Source organism: Komagataella phaffii, chromosome 1 (assembly GCF_000027005.1).
Source record: "Komagataella phaffii GS115 chromosome 1, complete sequence".
Lineage (NCBI taxonomy): Eukaryota > Fungi > Ascomycota > Pichiomycetes > Pichiales > Pichiaceae > Komagataella > Komagataella phaffii.
The window spans coordinates 805954-820709 of record NC_012963.1 but is presented as its reverse complement, the minus strand read 5'-3'; the positions used below and the strand labels follow the sequence as shown (position 1 = coordinate 820709).

Genomic DNA, 14756 nt, shown 5'->3' with positions numbered 1-14756 from the left:
CTTAGTTAACAAATCTGAAATGTTTGCTGGTTGAATTTTTCCAGTAATTCGGCATCCTCTTTATTTTGAGCCCTTTCTTCATTTTCGTAGTATCTTGTGGATATCTTTAAAAAGTTTTCCTTCATTATCCACTTTCTAACGTTGATTTCGAAGCTGACTTTACAATTTTCAATCAGTTCAATGCTTGTCATTGTAAGAATGTCGTCTTTGCCTCTTCTGATTAGAAATCTCAGATCAAGCTTAGTCAACACTTTATCAATATTGACGATCCTTCTACACTTTTCAGAAAGGCTCAGGAACTTCAAACCTGTAAGATAACTTTCTACCAATGAAGGCGCTAAAAGAGACTTCTTCCCTAATAACCAACTCACCGCGACACTGCGGTTTTGGTGCAATGAGTAGCTTACATTAATCGCTTGGTACATCTCAAATTTCAACTCCCAACTTTTTTGATCCAGTTCGATAAATCTGATATCGAGCCCATCGCATATCTTCTTGAGCCTGTCCATACTCTTGTCTAATTGCTGCTCCTTTATATCTTTTTTATTTTCTAGAACTTTATTGGCTTTAAGTACATTCTCATTCAACAAAGCAATATCTTTATTCAAGGAGTCCAATTGAGATTGCAAACTTTTGATTTCTTGTTGTTTTACTTCAATTTCATTGTGAACTTCATCAAACAACTTTCTAAAGTTTTCTAACTCCGTCTTGTCAACTGCCTCAGAAAGCTGTTTGCACCTTCTCAAATGAGTTAACTTGTCCTTTAATACAACAAAACGATTTTTATATTGTTCATCATATTCCATAGTGAGTTGTTCTAGCTGTTTTTTTAGTTGGAGATTCGCTTCTCTTGATGTTTGAACCTTCTTGGTTACAGATTCTTCAATACCCTTTAGCAATTGAAGTCTCCAGTTATACCAAATTCCCCTGGCTTGCTGCCTTGAATAGTTCTTAACAAGATGAAAATCTCGCTGCATTTCCTTTTTCAGCTGTGAGTTGTGTTGCAATTCCATATATTCTCTGATAAGAGGAGGGTTATCATCTAAAATCTCAGCTTCCAAGTTGCTGAAAATTATCTTTCCCTCGTCAATGTTCGAACTGAGCTCTTTACAGCTGAATTCCAGTAACTGTAAGAAATTCAATCTATTGAAAGCATAAAGGAAGTCTTGCAATGATGGCTTCGTATCAAACGTTTTTCCATTCTTGTATGGTACACAATCAACATCCAGGTCATCATAAAATGTAACATTTATGCTTGATAAGAACTCTGATAATGAAACATTTATGTAATCATCCTGAGAGTTCAGTAGAGCTTGTTCACTGTCATCCAAAAATGAAGTTTCAGCCAACGGTACGATACTAGTCGCAGTTTGACATTTGAATTGCATTGGAGATCCAAGCTTGAAGGGATCTTGAAGATGCTGAGGGGAATCTTTCGCTTGAACTTGCTTCTCTAGTCTCGATATGTCCAAAGAAAACCTCTTCTTGTGTTTTCTGTTCCTAGGTGTCAGGGAAAGTATCTTTTCCTGAAGGCTCAGAGGTGATTCTTTCTGAGGGGTCAATGGTCCACTCAAAGAAGCACGTCTTTTTGGATAGTTGTCAACCGTTGGAGAGGGGGTACGTTTACAATTACTTGAGTTAATGGCTAAAGCAGTTGAGGTTTGGGGCTCTACCAAAGTTATTTTTTCAATGATTGGCAACCTTTGATCCATCAATGGGGAGTCATTGTTTAGTTTTCTTCTTTTGTGACCTTTTTTCTCTGAAACAGGGGAGCCATTACTGGTCGTTCTAATCTTTGAGGAAGAGGAAGGGGCTTTTTTTGGAGAGTGCGACATAACTGGAGCGGTACATGAGTCTCTAGAGGAAGAGGGACGAGGAGTTTCAGTACTGGCTGCAAATTCTTGATCCTCATCCTCCAGTTCTTGAACGCAAACAGGTTTTATTCTGCTTCCTTTCTTGGTTTTGGAACTGGGTCTTGAACTACGTTCTTGATCGGCTCGCAACTCAAGTGGTTGATCAGAGATATGATTAAAGTCAGCATCCTTCTGCCGCAGAGGTGCATTTTTAGAGTGCTCTGTAAAAGATTTTTCACTGATTTCCCTAGGAACTGTATCACCTTCAATTGATGCCTGTCGAATAGAATCATTTAATGGTTCATTTTCCTCGGGTAGCAATCCATGAGCGAGTTCCACAGGAGCACTCAAAATACTAGTAAATACCTGTTCAGTGATCTCCATGGGTTGCAGATTCTCTCCAGATTCTGTTTCTTCAATAGGCTGAGAAATCGAATTCAAATTTTCCATACAAATCTGTCCTTCTGCTACTGTTTGAGGAGCAACTTGGGTTGGCACCATTAGCATCTGCCCATCTTTAGATTGCAATGCTTGGTCCTGTTGAGCCGTTTCTACATCTGCAGCTAACTCGCCTCTTTGCAGTTTCAAATCAGTACTCTCTTGGCTAATATACTGTGTTACTTCCATGGGTATTATTTCATCTTCTGGCATTGTATCATTTTCAAACTGAGTTTTGATTTGTTCATTCTCCGTTAAGACTGGACAGTCATCATCTTGAACGTCTTTGCATATTTGGGGCGATGCAGAAGAAAGAATTCCAGGTACATCCTGTGCAGATTGTAATCCTGGCAGCGTTTGAATGTTTCCTGTAGGCAGTTGCTCCTTAGAGTGTTGTGGTTCGGTTTCAGCTTGAAAATTATGATTGCTTAACTCTACGGCTATGTTTGGTTCAGCTCGAAGTGTACCTGGATCTGTTTGAAGCTCATTATCTGCGAGCTCTAAAGTGATCGTTTCCTTCGTTTGCACTTCTCCGTTATCAAATTCGGTCCCTGTCCGAAAACTATCTTGGGTTGTCGACTGTAGTTCACATTGTGGTCTTTGGTCAGGTTGAGAAAAAATATGAGTATGTGATTGGCCTTCAAGTTGCAGTTGCGTCATACGAGACTCCTCTTGAATTTGCAGTTGGTATGCCGATTGCGTTTGGCCAAGTTCTTTGGCGTTTTCACCATCAATTTCAGCATCCGTTTTAGAATGTTCATCATCTCTAGAAACAAAATCAGGGTTTAGTTTCATTGAACTCTCTTCCATATCTTGTTCTTTGTGTGTAAGTTGTTGTGTTTGGGAGACTGTCTGAGTCAATTCCATAGGGACACCATCTTCAGCGTGGAAATAGTGCTCAGCTTGAGAAGCAGTCTGCGTTAACTCCATGGGTACTTCATTTTGAATGTCGAATTGCCGTTCAGTTTGAGAAACAGTTTGGGTTAGTTCCATTGGAACTTCATCTTCGATGTCTATGCTCTGGTCAACCTGAGAAACGGTTGTAGTTAACTCCATTGGCACATTGTCTTCAAGATTTATTTGACAATCAGCTTGAGAAGTATTGTCACCTACTTCTACCGGCAAAATATCGTCAGTCTGAGACTCCTGAATGTCAAGAATTGTCTGAGGTAATTGCTTGGGTACTTGGTTGTCGTTAGCTTGAGATACAACTTCTACCGAAGATTTTTCCAAGTCCCCACCCAGAAATTCTGAACTTGAAACTTGTTTACCCTCAAGATCATTACTCAGACGTTGGTACGGTTTTGGCAACTGAATCTGGGTCAATTCCATGGAAAAGGCTTGATCCGGGGCTTCATCAAACAAACTATCAAACTCTTCAGGGACAATAGGTGATAAGGATTCACTTTCTCTCAGCTCATCTTCTTGTGTTCCTGTGATACCTTGATCTTGCAAGTCACCAACCAAGTTTTCAGATTCGGCTGCACTAGCTTCATCTTCACTACTGTCATTCAACATCTCCCTACCAATGGCTTCATCGTCATCCTCCCGTAACTCGTCCTCATCAGGAAAAGGACCATCACGTAAAATCTGCGCAGCAGAAAACCCTTGAAAGCTCTCTCGTCTTCTAGGTCCCTTTTCGGGTTGTATATACTGGGGTATCAAGTCTATTTTGTGCAATGTCACTTCCGGAGCAAACGTTACACGCCTGCTAGGACGAGGCTTCATCTTAGAAAAGGAGCCCATACGAAGAGTAGAAAGCGCGTTGGTTGTTCCATCTAAAAAGCTTTGTTGCATCACCGTAATTGTCTTGTTTTCATCTTTAGTATCATCATGAATAACATTAGAGGAAACTTGTTTCAAAATGCTTCTAACGGATGTGGTGGAAGCCAATGAATGTCGTCTATATGGAATAGGCTTTTTATTTTCAACTCTAGCATTTTCCTCGTCGCTAGGCGGTCCCATGTTAGTTGCAAAGGAGATACTTGGTATTTGTTTGTGTTTAGGAAAGTTTGTTGATGTTAGGAGAGACGCGATAAAGGGAAGAAAATGTGGACTGCACGCGATCCTACGGAGCATCCCCCGCCCAGCGGATCTTTCTACCGGTTTTTTTCATCTGCCCAACCAGGAAACAGGTTTCTTTCGAGAAGTGCTTGATTCAAGTCATATAAACCACTTTATTATAATGGATCCTAATAGGATACTGGAAGTCCATATATGGGGAAAGAACAATCAGGTGGCTAAAATAGATGCGCAATGCCTTGCCATAGCGTGGTATTTGAGTCTCACATGTAGCAAGTTGAACAATGTCAAGCTAGTAGCCAGTTGTAATGGCTCAATCTCTCCAACGGGAAGATTACCAGTACTGGTAGACTACGATCGACAGCAGACACAGCTGAAGCACAAAGTGGTAGGATATTTAGACATAGTGAGATACCTGGAGACTCAATACGAATTGACATTGGACGAATTAAGCCCAGAGAATCATCTGATCAATGAGGGTGCCATAGAATACATTCTGAAGACTATCGAAACAACGACCATGTACACGTTATTCGTCAACAAGGAAAATTATGAAGGCTATAGCAGATCCATATTTTCTCAGTATTTGCCCTTTCCCATGCAGTATTCTGCGCCGTTATTCTTTAGGAAGTTGAGTTATGAAAGATGTCAAGGAATTGGACTGCTAAAGGGAAATACTACGGTGGAGGAGGACTTGGATGATGACAATGAGGAGTATTATATCCAAGAGTTGAAAGAAATGAACAAAAAATTATCGCAAACAGGGATCCGGATGGGAGGCCTGTACGAGCGGCAGCAGCGGGATAAATTGAATGAGTTAATGGTAAGAGAGAATACGCTCACAAACATGCGCTGTATCTATCTTTTGGGGCAGTACATTGAAACTGTCCTTAGCATGCAGGGAGAGAATATAGTTAGTGATGATTCAGTTGGGAATTCTGAGAAAGAGACGGATGATTCAACTAGTAGTCATATACATCTTCCAAATGAAACCTATTCGTTTGGTAGTAAACTGTCCAGCTGTGACATACTACTCTTTGCATGCGTTTCCATATTGACTTTTGATGAACTTCCCAATAAGAGCGTGCATGGATTTGTAACTAACAACTTTCCAAAACTGGTCTCAACAGTGGAGGATTTCGAACTTGCAATCAACCATCGGTTACTAGATTTTGAAAAGGTCGTCTCGCCAGCTCCTTCACAAGTTCCAACGCTAACCAACACAATCAAATCATACGTTGTAGATCTGTAAATAGAGCCTCCATAAGGGACAAGTATCTACACTTTGGAAGGTTTAATCAGTCCCTCATGGGCAAAGTAGTAAACCACAGACCCATCATCTGTGACAACACCGATCACAATTCTCTTGGGACGTACACCTAAAAGTCTGTCAATTCTATTGAATATTCCTTCGATGTCACTAAGAGAAAGATTCTGGCTAATATGAGCAGGATAGACAAACTCCAAAGTGTCTTGAGCCGTATTCTTTGTAAGCGACTCTTTGGGATATCCTTGAATTACAAAATCATCCAAGATATTGACATGCGTCCAAAAATGGAAGTGTTCCAGGTTTGTTTGCACGACATCCAACAAAGACATCGACAAACGAGGAAAAATTGGCTCCTTTTATACCAGTTCTGTAGTTAGTCTTGAGGGCCGCTGAAGTCTAACTAGTGAAGTGGGAGGATTAAGTAAGAAAATAATCGTAGCGAAAAAGTCCGTACAAAATACAACATAAATAATCCAAATTCAGAGCCAAACAAGGCGAAGACGCCCACAAGTTCAAGATACCTGTAGGCCAAGGTGCTACAAATAGGGTCTACAAAAGTTCACCTTTCACCTTTATTTAAACAGTTTTTTGCCTCTGTCCATCGATATAGCAATCTTTATTGGAAACAGATAAACGCCAAAAATGATGAGAAAGACAGAGAAGGTGTTTAAAGCTCCAAAGATGCTCCTGAAGTGGTTCTATTCCGCTTCTTTTGCTCTATTCTTCATCCTTCTTTTGGCCTTCAATGTCATCACCCCTATTGATACCATTGTTCAAAGTAAAGTGGCCAATAATTTGGCATTTAACGCAATAGTTATCATAATGTCCTGTGTTGTGTTTGCTGTTTTTTCATTAATTGCCTATTCGACTAGAATTTTCGTTTTAAGGGTACACATTCAAGATATCCCAAAGAAGTATATCCCTACGCACGACAAAGATCTACCAGTCGTGGCACTCAGAGAGATAAGAAAAGCATTCAAAGAGAGTGAAACCATACGAAACAATAGTTTACCTAATCAAGACATCCAGCACCCAGGAATGTTCTACCGAAAGGAAGATTCTTCAAACACCCAAATGGGGCTGTTGAATGGACTGATTTACGAGGATATAATCAATACGTTTGGTGCTCGGGTGAGAGAGGGGGGATTCATGCTATTAGATAGCGAGACGAAAAAGAGATTTGGGGATAAGTTGACACTGCGGGAATATATTCATCAAATGAAAGTACATCATTTACTGCCGCCTACATCGGAGGCAAGCACCAAGACTTTCATTGACCATTATGAAAAGTTGCGCTTTAGTGGAAAAACAATCTCGGAACGTGACTTTTTCATGTTTTTGAATTTTTTTGGAGAACATACAATGGATTCATTTGCCTCTTAACGGAACAATCAGAAAAGAAAAAAACCATGTGATGCTTGTTCCCATATGCCGTTTCGAACCAGGTGTGAAAGAATAAAGTTAGAGCGCACACACATTTTGCTAAAACTAGACCCGAACAAGTTAGGTTTCCCTGCTGATATTACCAGATTAGGATAGTTGAGGTGTATTGGTCAACGCTCCTATCGGGGATATCTCTGAAAAATCCAATTTTATCAAAATAATCTATGCACCCTACTATGGTTTTAACCCTCGAAATCAGGATTTTATGCAACTTCCCGCCGATTTTTAAGAAGACTTTTCTAGACCCTAGTAGTTTGCTAGGAGATTTGACAATAACACTTTTATTATCAGGATGCCGTTGATGTGAATTGCAGATGCTGATGCAAAATATCCCCAGCAACTGCCCCAATTGGTGGTGCTGCCCCTTTATTTGTGTTTTCATTCACCCTTCCGTGTTTCGAAGTTTGCCTATATATTGATGTTCTCCCCCACTTGAGATGTGTCAAAGTACTTTAATCTTCAAGTTATTTTTACATTCGCTTCAATATGTTGACCAAATTCTTGATTCCAGTCGTTGCTTCCATTGCCGCAGTTTCTGCTGCCCCAAAGGCCTCTCCATTTGCTTTGGCCGAGGCAGGTGCCATTCCATATGAGTTTGCTCAAGCTCTTGAGACTCCAGAAGTTTTCAAGAGAGCTGAAGACTACAACTGTCACTTGAACTGTGGTTTGATGATCTACGCTGCTTGGGACTGTGGTCCAGAGGCCGGTCCATTCGACGCCGACTGTCTGTGTTCCGATGGATCTGCCTTTAACACTCGTAAGGACTACTGTCTGGAGTGTGGATGGTGTTTGTACCAATCTTACTTCGGATACTTGTCTGGCCCATTGGCTACTTGTGGATACCCAACCACTCCAACTGGTCAAACATGTATTGAGACCGCAACTGGTTTGACCCCAACCATTGGTCCATTCACTAACGGTGGTGGTGCCACTTCCTCCAGCAGCTCTTCCAGCTCTGCTGCTCCAACTTCATCCAGCTCTGCTTCCAGTTCTGCTGCTCCATCTTCTTCCGAAGTATCCAGTTCTGCTGCCCCATCTTCTTCCGAAGTATCCAGTTCTGCTGCCCCATCTTCTTCCGAAGTATCCAGTTCTGCCTCATCCGTAGCTCCAACTTCTTCCGCAGTTTCAAGTAGTGGCTCTTCCGTGGCTCCAACTGTTTCCTCAGCTTCTACTTCACACTCTTCTTCCGTGGCTCCATCCGTTAGCCCAATCGCTGGTGGTGCTGCTGCCAATGGTGTTGGTATCTCTGCCATGTTCGGTGCTGTTATGGGTTACCTCTTTATCTAAGAATCTTACACTTACTTTTTATGGGACTGTATAAGTATTGAATACTAATGCAAATGATAATATAATCTAACTGGCATTAGCCAACTCGTATTTAGCGGACATCCGTCATCTTGTCTGGTTTTTTTTTTGTTTTCTCGCAGGCAGAGGAGTCGATATAATCAGTGTGCGATCGTGATTTTTTCCCGCCCGTTTACCGACCGAAAGGAAACACATCTCAATGGAACTGGGCAAACTATCGTTTTGCGTGGCCATTCTGTTTAGCCAATGTTGTCACTGTCTGCCAACGGAACATCCAACAGCAGCCAAGGTAGCAACAGCCTTCCACCCTTTGGTCACTGGAGAGGCGGTACCACCACTGGCGAAACGTGAACCAATGAGGGATTATATCATCAACAAGGACTACGCCGAAGCACAGGCCGCAAAGACTAGATCGTCAACATCATCTGAGGCTCCAGAACCCTGGTTGAGAACGATATATTCCACAGTTCCGGAGATTGTCACTCCCACAGTTATTGGAGGCATCACTTTCGGTGCCAAACCTCCAAAAACGACCGATGGATTGGAGCCTTGGGTGTCGCTCAAAAAGGATGGTTCTCCGAACACTATCAGACCCAAGATGAAGGATGGCAAAATCAAAGACGGTAGGCCAAACTATTCGACTTATTTTGAATCTGTCGTTACAATGACCTATAGCAAGGAAGAGTTGAAAGCCCATAACATGAAAGAGGATGAAATATTTGTACACAAGGAATCAATTCCTGAGGACCAGACATATGTGTCCTTGAATCCATTGATCCGTTGTACTCCGCAGTTCTACCATAAAAAGGGTCTTGCTAAACACGAATCAAGCGAACCAATTTGTTTCCCACATGAAGATCAGAAAATCAAGCTAGGGAAGGTACACTTTTTGAGCTGGTATACACATTATTTCACCGAAGGGGATGACGATCAAGAACAGACGGTCGTAGAAAAAGTCAAAATACATTTTGCTTATCTTAAACCATCAGCACAGAAAAAGGATATGCGTAAGAGAGAGATTCCAAACGTTCCCAAAGTGATCCCAGCTGAAAACTACGAAACTTTCCAGGGTGATATTCCTGGTACCTTCTTTTCGTCTGAGTGGATACCAAACACCGACGGATATTTCCCCATTGAAGTCAAAGAGGAATGGTTAAAGGGTAAGCAGTTTAGATTGGTGTTCATTGGTATTCAGCCAGAAAGTGTTTCCGACGAGGATTATGATCTTCTGAATGGAAGCGGAGTTATGGTTCAGTTTGCCAAAGGTGCCGTTGTCTCAAAAACTACGAAGCAAGATATGGCAATACAAGAGTCACCCAGAACAGGTGACGATATGTACTATATTATCATGACCATGCCAACGGTCGTGGTATTGGCAGTGTGTTTCATGTATTTGTTCCTGTACCTGAAAAGAAATCAAAGAGACGTTTCCAAGATCAAGAAACCAAAACGTAGCCGATTTGGGCTACATAAAAATGTCCCACCAGAATATGATCGTTTGCCTCGTTTTAACGGAGACGTTCGGATGAACAACATGAAAAGTTCCTGAGGACATGACTTGCGCACAATGAATCAAGATACCTGGTATCGTACGAAAATAGTTTGTTGGGGATTATGATAACTAATTAATTAAAAAAAATGGAGAGAAGTTCGTTGTAGCTTCTTTGCTGTTCTGTTATGGTGTGTATGGTTTGGTTCATTAAATATCTCCTGAGTATCGTTAAATATTCCATTTTCCGAGTAGTAACTCTGATCCATTATTGCTGTGTCTTTGATGTTGCTGTCAAACAACCGTTCATTCTCTGTGGAGGCAGGACCGACCCAGATACAGCTTTGAAAATGTTTAATATCATATAAACTCGAGTCCAAATCTGAGTCCATATGTGTAGTGTCTGTAACTTGTAACTGTGAATTTATCTCCCTTTCTTCATCTCTTTTCTCCTCTAGAGCAAGATCCAGGTGGTCGAGACTTCGAGTTGGAGACGAAGATTCCATGGCGCTTACGGCCAGCTGATAGTCTTCGAACGCTGACGCTAGAGAGCTCTTATGCGCGTGCCCTATCTTATCTGATTGGTTGTTCTTCTGTCCCTGTTCTTCAGTGGGTGTCTTCAGGGAAACGATGTCAAAGGAATAGCTCATTTCGGAGCTTGAATCTTCAGAGATATCGTGAATACGCTCAAGTGACTCCAAATGGTTCAAATTTCCTTGAGGAATATACATAGAGAACCGTTTAGAGTCGTTTGTTTTGCGAGGACGCGTTCGACGCGTGGTAGTGGAGTTCAAGGATGGTGAATGTGGGATTTGAGAGTTATTAGGGATACCAAAACCGGAAGGGTCGCCATTAAAATCAGACTGAGATGGCTTGCTCTCTTTGGGCGTCTGTTTCAAGGATGACCACACGGTGTTGGCAGATTTTTTGCTCATCAAATGCACTGATAATTTAACAGACTGCAATCTTGCCCCGACAAATTTCAGGTGGGATACATGCTCAAAACTCTAGCGCAGGAGTCAAACCACAATTGCTCGTAGCATCTAATTCGAGATGCCCGTACTGGGAAGGCACTGCAGCCTAGCCTAGCAGAGCGCGTTTCCCTGCGGGGTGGTCCGCTGCCACAAAACCCTACCTACCACACCGAGGAAGAAAACATCCTCGCCGAGATCCGAAAGCTGGGAAGAGAATGCTGCTGGAAGGCAAAGAGATCTCATAGTATTCGTTTTTTGCAGATCTCAACAGTTTTTACTCCGCGTTAGGATTTCATCACCTAACGCATGTCATCTACTCAAGATTATTACGATCTCATCGCTGATGCAACAGCTTCCATCAGAGATCGTGTCCCGGCTCACCTGGCAAGCCCCAAAGTTCTCATAATCTGTGGCTCGGGTCTGGGCGGCATCGCCTCTCGTATAAAAGGTGACGCAGAGGTAATTTTACATTACGAAACCATTCCTGGGTTTCAAAAATCAACAGTCGCAGGCCATGCAGGACATTTGCAATTTGGACTTATGGGAATCGACCCAAACCAAGATAATCTGGTCCCTGTCATCTGTATGGTTGGGAGATTGCATTTCTATGAAGGTTACAGTTTTCAGGCAGCTACGTTTCCAGTGAGAGTGGCCACCGAGTTGGGAGTTGAAACTGTGATTATCACCAATGCGGCTGGAGGGGTCAATCCGAGATATGTTCCTGGCGACTTAATGATAATGAACGACCATATCAACTTTCCAGGTCTTTCGGGCCAACATCCATTGAAGGGCCCCAATCTTGAAAAGTTTGGTCCACGATTCCCTGCCACATCTGATGCCTACGACCTAGAGCTTAGAAAAGCACTCATACACCAAGCTGAAGCCGCAAACTTGTCCAGAACCATTCATGAAGGAGTGTACGCATTCGTATCTGGGCCAACTTTCGAAAGCCGAGCTGAAGTGAGAATGCTACGTTTAATGGGCGCCGACGCCGTGGGCATGAGTTCAGTTCCAGAGGTGGTTGTCGCAAGACATAGCGGACTAAAAGTCTTGGGACTAAGTCTGATAACAAATTCTGGAGTTTCGGATCCTCCAACCAGTGCATTTATAGATGATTCTCAAACACCTGACAGCAAAGGCCATGCCAGCCATGAAGAAGTGCTGTTGCACGCCCAAGAGGCTGCACAGGATGTGGAAACGCTCGTTGAACGTTTAGTTGGGCTGTTATGATTATATATTCGTTGCTATGATCACTAAATAAGCATATTATAATATCTATTCGTTAACCACAAAGCGTGCCGGAGGATGTGACCCATAGAATTGAGACGGTTCGTATATTGGTCTTCCATCAGGACCGACCCCCGAATAGGGCACCCCAACCATGAATGACTGTTGATTCCGATATGAAGGAGACTCTATCTTAGGAATAGGTGGGCCTTGATGTAACGGAGGGAGAGGCATCAAATGTTGCGGGTGCAGATGCTGCTGCTGATGATGCTGCTGTTCATGTTGTTGCTGTACAATGTGCATCTGCTGAGGGTGTTGCTGATGTTGAGGAGGAGGAGGTGGTGGAGGAATAGGCGGCATTTGATTGAAAGAAGTCAAACTTTTCTGGTGTTCAGGGAATGGGGATTGTTGGGAAGGTGGGTACATTGGTGAAGGCGCATAGTGCTGATAGTTTTGTGGTTGAAACTGTTGCTGCTGTTGTTGCTGTTGTTGTTGTAACTGTGGTGAAGCAGGACGAGGGGAAATTTGTGGGGGGGCAACAGGAGGATGGGTTGCAATTGAGAATCTCTGATCGGCGCTTGGGGACAAGTTCTTGTTTGCCGGAGCATGCACACGCTGTTGCTGTGCTAATGGAACGTTAGGGAGTGAGTGAACTGGTAAGTTCTGTCGCTGTGGCTGTGAATCTTCGGATGGTAGGTTATAGTTATTTGCGGAGTGAGACGGGTAGGGAGGCATTGGTCTCGAAGTGTCAGTTCGCTTCTTGCTGCTACTCTTGATTTCTGGAGCGGATGCGATGTCATCTAACGAAGCATTGGCCAAATTTTCTCTTTCAGATATACTCAGTGAAGTAAGATCTCGCAGTAAATATAACGGAGATTGACAACATGTGCTTGGTCTGTAATCAGAAAGCGGAATCTCTCCAGATACCACTCTTCGTAAAGTTTCCAATCGCGAGTTCAAGAAATTTGCCCGAGAGCTATCACCCGCTTGGCTTGCATAGCTGCTTGACTTCATACAGGCCTCTATAGAGTCAGCCAACTGACCATGACACTTTTCGTACACCGATGAAAGACCCTCCCAAGCAAATGAGAGCAAAATCTTGCTCTCTTGTTCTTGTTCTGTTTCACGTTTGATGACAAACATATACGCGCTAAGGGCATCAGCCAGCTGGCCCAGTTCGGCATAAAGGTTTCCCACTGCAAGCCATACAATTGTGTGGTTTGGAGCCCTTTTCAAGGCCAACTGGAATGCTTCGTAGGCCTCGCTTGGTTGGCGCAGCATTTGATAAGCCTCACCAAGTAAAAACCATGGTAGAAAGTCGTTGCTTTCCGAATTAACAACTTGCCGAAGCAGGACACAAGCAGACTGTGGGTTAAATACGTGACTGTTCGGTAGTAGCAACAAGTATGCGTGGCATATATATATGCATGGCTCGAATCCTAACAGTCCAGATGCCTCCTCACAGACGCGCACTGCCTTGGCCATATCTCCAAGGCGCTCATTAGCACTAATGAGGGCGCACCAAAGAGAGGAATACTCTGTGAAGCGGGAAGAAGAGGGAGGCGGAAGAGCCAAAGTGGCCTCCAACTCATCCCTGGCAGCTTCGATGTTGCCCTCCGCAGCAAGAACGGAGGCAAATTCTGAGTGGGTGGAACGGGCCACGTCAATCTCTTCTTTTGTATAGTCTGCAACGTCATTGGGGAGTTTCACCAAGGCTGTGTTCAGTGCATCGACGGCCTCATGTTTGGAACCTGCGGCCATCAATGTTTGTCCTTTAAGTAACCATAATGCAGAGTTGTTGGGAGTTAATTGAATACATCTTTGTAGGGCCTCCATGGCATTCGTTGTGTTGTTTAAGAGTAGATAGCATTCGGCAGCTTCTCTCCAGATAGATGGATCTTTGTAAAGCTCTGATGAGCGTGATAAAAGGTCGTTGATAACATCCAGGGCCGCTGCGGTACCGTCTGTTTGGTCCTTGACCAGATCCATAGCCCTCAATGCAGCTGCGAGTCCACAAAGAGCCTTCTCGTTGAATGGATCATTTTGGAGGGCAAAATCGAACGAATCAATTGCCAGCTGGTACAAGTGGACTTCGTGAGCCATGGATCCGAGCGCTAGCCAAGTGGAGACAGCTATCTTGCGAAACTCGAGTTGTTTATCATATACCACTTTCCGTTGCTGGGAGTCAGCTTGAGACGTTGGTACGGGATCATGCCTCACTTCCAGTGTCACTGGCGGAGGCTGTGAAGGTTCGTTCATAAGTAGTGGTAAATATCGTGGGGTGCCAGTTGATACGAGAATGGATGAAATGGAATGTTTCCTTGTTTCTCTTTCCTTGTGGCAACAATCTAACACTGGATCTCTTGACAACAAGAGAGTTGAAATTGAATAGAGGAGGGGGAGAGTGGAACTCTATAGTCTGGAGGGGAGTGTTCTGAGTATTGAAAGTTTTCACAAAAGAAATCTGAAGTGGCAAGGAATTTTTGGGAGTGTAGGGAGGAAAGAAGAAGAAGAACACAACTTAGCCTTGGAAATGATGCTCCGACTGAGCGTTTCAAAAATTTACAACCTCTGCATACGTTTGCTTATTAGACCTACGATTACTTACGGGCGTACATATATACATGATAGGTGCATACATAATGTAATGCAACCAAGATGCTGTGTATAAAATAATGCATCTTCGAGAAGAGACACATCACGTTAAAATTAGTGCCTGGAACACTGTTCATGCG

At 43.1% G+C, this 14756-nt stretch overlaps 9 protein-coding genes across 9 annotated transcripts; 5 read left to right on the top strand and 4 right to left on the bottom strand.

The window, feature by feature from the left end:
• Positions 1-5: 5 nt before the first annotated feature.
• Positions 6-4256, bottom strand: PAS_chr1-1_0139 (Protein required for accurate chromosome segregation; the record flags this gene model as incomplete). The annotated part of the gene is made up of 1 exon (XM_002489739.1): positions 6-4256. The coding sequence occupies one exon, from the start codon at positions 4254-4256 to the stop codon at positions 6-8; it is 4251 nt and encodes a 1416-aa protein (XP_002489784.1).
• A 220-nt stretch (positions 4257-4476) lies between these two features.
• Positions 4477-5565, top strand: PAS_chr1-1_0138 (Component of the mitochondrial outer membrane sorting and assembly machinery (SAM) complex; the record flags this gene model as incomplete). The annotated part of the gene is made up of 1 exon (XM_002489738.1): positions 4477-5565. One exon carries the CDS (start codon positions 4477-4479, stop codon positions 5563-5565), a length of 1089 nt encoding a protein of 362 aa, XP_002489783.1.
• Positions 5566-5591: 26 nt separating this feature from the next.
• Positions 5592-5912, bottom strand: PAS_chr1-1_0137 (Hypothetical protein; the record flags this gene model as incomplete). Its single annotated transcript, XM_002489737.1, has 1 exon — positions 5592-5912. One exon carries the CDS (start codon positions 5910-5912, stop codon positions 5592-5594), a length of 321 nt encoding a protein of 106 aa, XP_002489782.1.
• A 313-nt stretch (positions 5913-6225) lies between these two features.
• On the top strand, positions 6226-6966 carry PAS_chr1-1_0136 (uncharacterized protein; the record flags this gene model as incomplete). The annotated part of the gene is made up of 1 exon (XM_002489736.1): positions 6226-6966. One exon carries the CDS (start codon positions 6226-6228, stop codon positions 6964-6966), a length of 741 nt encoding a protein of 246 aa, XP_002489781.1.
• Positions 6967-7512: 546 nt separating this feature from the next.
• Positions 7513-8313, top strand: PAS_chr1-1_0135 (Hypothetical protein; the record flags this gene model as incomplete). The annotated part of the gene is made up of 1 exon (XM_002489735.1): positions 7513-8313. One exon carries the CDS (start codon positions 7513-7515, stop codon positions 8311-8313), a length of 801 nt encoding a protein of 266 aa, XP_002489780.1.
• Positions 8314-8530: 217 nt separating this feature from the next.
• PAS_chr1-1_0134 (uncharacterized protein) lies at positions 8531-9880 on the top strand (the record flags this gene model as incomplete). Its single annotated transcript, XM_002489734.1, has 1 exon — positions 8531-9880. The coding sequence occupies one exon, from the start codon at positions 8531-8533 to the stop codon at positions 9878-9880; it is 1350 nt and encodes a 449-aa protein (XP_002489779.1).
• An 80-nt stretch (positions 9881-9960) lies between these two features.
• Positions 9961-10755, bottom strand: PAS_chr1-1_0133 (Hypothetical protein; the record flags this gene model as incomplete). The annotated part of the gene is made up of 1 exon (XM_002489733.1): positions 9961-10755. The coding sequence occupies one exon, from the start codon at positions 10753-10755 to the stop codon at positions 9961-9963; it is 795 nt and encodes a 264-aa protein (XP_002489778.1).
• A 345-nt stretch (positions 10756-11100) lies between these two features.
• PAS_chr1-1_0132 (uncharacterized protein) lies at positions 11101-12024 on the top strand (the record flags this gene model as incomplete). Its single annotated transcript, XM_002489732.1, has 1 exon — positions 11101-12024. One exon carries the CDS (start codon positions 11101-11103, stop codon positions 12022-12024), a length of 924 nt encoding a protein of 307 aa, XP_002489777.1.
• A 45-nt stretch (positions 12025-12069) lies between these two features.
• PAS_chr1-1_0131 (General transcriptional co-repressor, acts together with Tup1p) lies at positions 12070-14280 on the bottom strand (the record flags this gene model as incomplete). Its single annotated transcript, XM_002489731.1, has 1 exon — positions 12070-14280. One exon carries the CDS (start codon positions 14278-14280, stop codon positions 12070-12072), a length of 2211 nt encoding a protein of 736 aa, XP_002489776.1.
• Positions 14281-14756: the final 476 nt, after the last annotated feature.